The sequence below is a fragment of the Coturnix japonica genome, unplaced genomic scaffold, assembly GCF_001577835.2.
Source record: "Coturnix japonica isolate 7356 unplaced genomic scaffold, Coturnix japonica 2.1 chrUnrandom548, whole genome shotgun sequence".
Lineage (NCBI taxonomy): Eukaryota > Metazoa > Chordata > Aves > Galliformes > Phasianidae > Coturnix > Coturnix japonica.
This window is the reverse complement of record NW_015439929.1, coordinates 58,942-64,336: the sequence shown is the minus strand read 5'-3', so window position 1 is coordinate 64,336 and position 5,395 is coordinate 58,942. Positions and strand designations below refer to the sequence as shown.

The 5,395-nt window shown below is 55.5% G+C and overlaps 1 protein-coding gene across 1 annotated transcript; it reads left to right on the top strand.

Moving 5' to 3' along the window:
- The first annotated feature begins 344 nt into the window (after nt 1–344).
- Nucleotides 345–4,680, top strand: BSCL2 (BSCL2 lipid droplet biogenesis associated, seipin). Its single transcript, XM_015850832.1, has 4 exons — nt 345–457; nt 2,060–2,157; nt 4,008–4,119; nt 4,558–4,680. The coding sequence occupies exons 2-4, from the start codon at nt 2,081–2,083 to the stop codon at nt 4,678–4,680; spliced, it is 312 nt and encodes a 103-aa protein (XP_015706318.1). The 5' UTR covers nt 345–457; nt 2,060–2,080.
- Nucleotides 4,681–5,395: the final 715 nt, after the last annotated feature.

Here is a 5,395-nt window from a genome sequence, read left to right as displayed (position 1 = left end):
CCATACCCCCCTATATCCCCTATATCTCCCCATATCCCCCCTATAACCCCTATATCCCCTATATCTCCCCATATTCCCCCTCTAACCCCCCATACTCCCTATAATCCCTCTCTGACCCCATTATCCACCCCTATATCTCCCCATACCCCTATGATCCCCCTATATCTCCCATATCCCCTCAAGCCCCCCATAGCCCCCTATACTCCCTATAATCCCCCCACTAATCCCTCCCATACCCCCCTAATATTCCCCATATCTCCCCATATCGCCCCCATATTCCCTATTAACCCCCCCATAACCCCAATATCCCCCCCAGGCGATGCGGCTATGCAGTCACCTACCGGCTCGCGTGCTTCGTGCCTGGAGGCGCTGCTGCTCTCGGGGCTGTTCCTGGTCGGGGCACGGAGCAGAACAGCTGCTGGAAGTGGAGCTCAATGATGGGTACAGGGAGGATCCGGTGAGATATGGGGAGATATGGGGGGGATATGGGGTTGTAAGGGGGGTATATGGGGAGATATGGGGGGATATAGGGGGAGTATAGGGGGGATTATGGGGTTGTAAGGGGGGTATATGGGGTGTATGTGGGGAGATATTGGGGGATATAAGGGGCGATATGGGGAGATATGGGGGGATTTGGGGAGATATGGGGGGATTTGGGGGTTATATGGGGATATGGAGGGATATTGGGGAGATATGGGGGAGATTATATGGGGAGATATTATGGCAGGATTAATGGGGGGTTATATGGGTGAGATATGGGGTGATACTAGGGGGGATATGGGGAGATGTGTGGATATATGGGGGATATAGGGGGAGATATAGGGGATATGGGGAATTATGTGGGAGATAATGGGGGGAATATGCGGGGGATATGGGGGTTGTAAGGGGGCCGTTATGGGGAGACTATGGGGGGGATATGGGGGATTGGGGATATGGGGCGTTTGGCCGAATCAGGAATCGGGGGTATAGGGTATGGGGATATAGGGGGGAATGTGGGGGTGTATGGGGGGGATATGGGGGATATAGGGGGGGATATGGGGAGATATGGGGTGATCCCATTATTGTCCACTATGGGGCGCTATTGGGCGCTGCAGTTCCATTGCCGTCCCATAGGGGGCGCTGTGCTCCCATTATTCTCTATGGGACATTGCAGTTCCATTGCCGTCCTATAGGGGGCGCTGTGCTCCCATTATTCCCTATGGGACGTTGCAGTTCCATTGCCGTCCCATAGGGGGCGCTGTGATCCCATTATTCCCTATGGGGCGTTGCAGTTCCATTGCCGTCCCATAGGGGGCGCTGTGATCCCATTATTTTCTATGGGGCGCTGTGCTCCCATTATTCCCTATGGGGCATTGCAGTTCCATTGCCGTCCCATAGGGTCGCTGTGCTCCCATTATTCCCTATGGGGCGCTGTGCTCCCATTATTCTCTATGGGGCGTTGCAGTTCCATTGCCGTCCTATAGGGGGCGCTGTGCTCCCATTATCCGCTATGGGGCGTTGCAGTTCCATTGCCGTCCCATAGGGGGCACTGTGCTCCCATTATTCTCTATGGGGCGTTGCAGTTCCATTGCCGTCCTATAGGGGGCGCTGTGCTCCCATTATCCCTTATGGGGCATTGCAGTTCCATTGCCGTCCCATAGGGGGCGCTGTGATCCCATTATTCCCTATGGGGCATTGCAGTTCCATTGCCGTCCCATAGGGGTCGCTGTGCTCCCATTGTTCCCTATGGGGGATTGCAGTTCCACTGCCGTCCCATAGGGGGCGCTGTGCTCCCATTATTCTCTATGGGGCGCTGTGCTCCCATTGTTCCCTATGGGGGATTGCAGTTCCATTGCCGTCCCATAGGGGGCGCTGTGCTCCCATTATTCCCTATGGGACGTTGCAGTTCCATTGCCGTCCACTAGGGGGCGCTGTGCTCCCATTATTCCCTATGGGCCGCTGCGATCCCATTGTCCGCTATGGGGCGCTGCTATGGGGCGCTATGGGGCGCTATGGGGCTCTATGGGGCTCTATGGGGCGCTATGGGGTCGCAGTCCCGTTGCTGACATTCCGTTCTCAGTACGCCCCGACGGAGGCGGCCATGTTGGAGATCCGCAGCCGCCGCATTGAGATCTACAGCGCCAGGTTACGGCTGCACGCACGGCTCAGCGGGATCCGGTACGGGGGTATGGGGGGATATGGGGACATATAGGGACACATAGGGACCCATAGAGACCCATAGAGACCCCATAAGGACCCATAGGGACCCATAGAGACACATAGGGACCCATAGAGACCCATAGAGACCCATGGGATCCATAGAGACACATAGAGATGCATTGGGACCCATAGAGACCCATATGGACCCATAGGACCCCATAGAGACATATGGGACCCCCATATCCCCATAGAGACCCATAGAGGCCTGTAGGGACCCATGGGACCCACAGAACCCCATATGGACCCCATAGAGACCCATGGGACCCATAGAGACCCATAGAGACCTATAGGGACCCATAGGGACCCATAGAGAGACTTAGGGACCCATAGGGATCCATAGAGACCCATAGAGACCCATAGGGACCCATAGGGACCCCATAGAACCTCATAGAGACCCATGGAGACCCATAGGGGTCCATAGAGACCCATAGTGACCCATAGAGCCCCATAGGCACCCCAAGAACCCCATAGAGGCCCATAGAGACCCATTGATCCCCATAGGGACCCATGGGACCCATAGAGACCTATAGAGTCCCATAGGGACCCCATAGAGACCCACAGAGACCCCCTATGTCCCCATAGAGTCCCACAGAGACCAATAGAGACCTATAGAGCCCCATAGGGACCCCCATATCCCCATAGAGCCCCATAGGGACCCATAGAACCCCATAGAACCTCAGAACCCCATAGAGTCCCATAGGGACCCATGGGACCCATAGGGACCCATAGAACCCCATAGAGGCCTATAGAGACCCCATGGAGCCCTATAGGGACCCCATAGAGCCCCATGGAACCCATAGAACCCCATAGAGGCCCATAGAGCCCCATAGGGACCCCCATATCCCCATAGAGCCCCATAGGGATGCATTGGGACCCATAGGGATGCATTGGGACCCATAGAGCCCAATTGCGCCCCATAGGACCCATAGAGACCCCATAAGGACACATAGAGACCTATAGAGACCCATAGAGACCCCATAGAACCCCATAGGGACCCATGGGACCCATAGAGACCTATAGAGCCCCATAGGGACCCCATAGAGACCCACAGAGCCCCATAGAGACCCCCATGTCCCCATAGAGCCCCATAGGGACCCCATAGAGACCCACAGAGACCAACAGAGACCTATAGAGCCCCATAGGGACCCCCATATCCCCATAGAGACCAATAGAGACCCATAGAGACCCCATAGGGACCACAAGAACCCCATAGAGACCTATAGAGACCCCATAGAGACCCATGGGACCCATAGAATCCCATATGGACCCACAGAGCCCCATAGAGCCCTATAGGGACCCCATAGAGCCCCATGGAACCCATAGAGGCCCATAGGGACCCATAGGGACCCATTGATCCCCATAGGGACCCATAGAAACCCATAGAGACTCAGAGACCTATAGTGACCCACAGAGCCCCATAGAGGCCCCATAGGAACATACTGGGACCCATAGGACCCATAGAGACCCCATAAAGACACATAGAGACCTATAGAGACCCCACAGGGACCACAAGAACCCCATAGAGGCCTATAGAGACCCCATAAGGACCCATAGAGCCCCATATGGACCCCATAGAGACGTATGGGACCCATATATCCCCATAGAGCCCCATAGGGACCCCATAGAGATCCATAGAGCCCCATAGAGACCCCATAGAGACTCTTGGGCCCCATAGAATCCCATATGGACCCCATAGGACCCCATAGAGCCCCATAGAGATCCCATATGTACCCCATAGAGACCCATGGGCCCCATAGAATCCCATATGGACCCCATAGAGACCCCATAACCCCCCTATCCCCCCCCAGCTACGTGCTGTACCACTTCCCGCTGACGTCGGCCATGTTGGGCATCGCCACCAACTTCACCGTCATGGCCGCCATCGTCCTGCTCAGCTGCATCCGGGGAGGGGCATTATGGGTAAGGAACAAGGCATTGTGGGTAATAATGGGGCATTATGGGTAAGGAATGGGGGATTGTGGGTAATAATGGGGTGTTATGGGTAATAATGGGGCATTATGGGTAATAATGGGGCATTGTGGGTAATAATGGGGCATTGTGGGTAATAATGGGGGATTATGGGTAATGAATGGGGGATTATGGGTAATAATGGGGCATTGTGGGTAATGGGGTGTATTATGGGACAGCAGAGGGGTATTAGGTGATGGCAGGGGGGGTATTATGTGATGGGGTGTATTATGGGATGGGGGGGTTATTATGGGATGGGGGTATTATGGGATGGGGGGTATTATGGGATGGGGGGTATTATGGGATGGGGGTATTATGGGATGAGGGATGGGGTATTATTATGGGATGGGGGGGTATTATGGGATGTTGACCGCTGTTCTATGGCTGCAGCCCCAGCCCCAACCAGTGCCAATACGACGACTACAACGTGCTCCGGTAAGGCTGGTGGGTTATGGGGAGGGTGAGATGTGGGGCTGGGGGGGGTATATGGGGCTGGGTGGAGTGATGGGATAAGGGTTGGGGAGGGGGGATATGGGCAGCATTGGGGGATATGGGGGTGGATTGTGGAGGCTAAAGGGAATATGGGCTGGGGGGGATGTGAGGCATTTGGAAAGGTGTATATGGGTTGGTTATGGGGCTGGGGGGGATAAAGGGGCTTAGGGGGATATGGGGCTTGGGGGATGTGGGAAGGGATATGGGGCTGGGGAGATATTGGGCTGATGGGGGTGAGGGAAGGATATGGGGTGGTTGGGGGATATGGATTGTGGGGGTATGATGGGTGATGGGATATATGGGGCAGATTGGGTTGTGGGGAGATGTGGGGCTGGGTTGAGGGGGGATATGGGGCTGAGCTTTGACCCTACAGGTGCCACCTCTGAGCCCACGGGGGAAGCAGAGAACATCGGGGTCACGGATGGGGACGAGGAGGGGACGAAGGGGGATGAGCCTAAAGAAGGTGATGGGGGGGGGGCACTTGGGGGGCACCCCATAGATCTGTGGGTCCCATTTTGGGGTCACCCCATAGATCTGTGGGTCCCATTTTGGGGTCCCACTTGTGGGTCACCCCATAGATGTTGGGGTCCCATATTGGGGGTTGGGGGTCTCACCCCATAGATATCAGGGTCCCATATTAGGGTTCGGGGGGGGGTCTCACTTATGGGTCACCCCATAGATATAGGGGTCCCACTATGGGGTCACCCCATAGATGTTGGGGTCCCATTTTGGGGTC

Bases quoted from the DNA above. Each gene is read 5' to 3' on its own strand.
- BSCL2 (XM_015850832.1), top strand. From the start codon at position 2,081: ATGTTGGAGATCCGCAGCCGCCGCATTGAGATCTACAGCGCCAGGTTA. The intron at 2,158-4,007 runs GTACGGGGGTAT...ATCCCCCCCCAG, and splicing joins GCACGGCTCAGCGGGATCCG to CTACGTGCTGTACCACTTCC. The intron at 4,120-4,557 runs GTAAGGAACAAG...CTATGGCTGCAG, and splicing joins TCCGGGGAGGGGCATTATGG to CCCCAGCCCCAACCAGTGCC.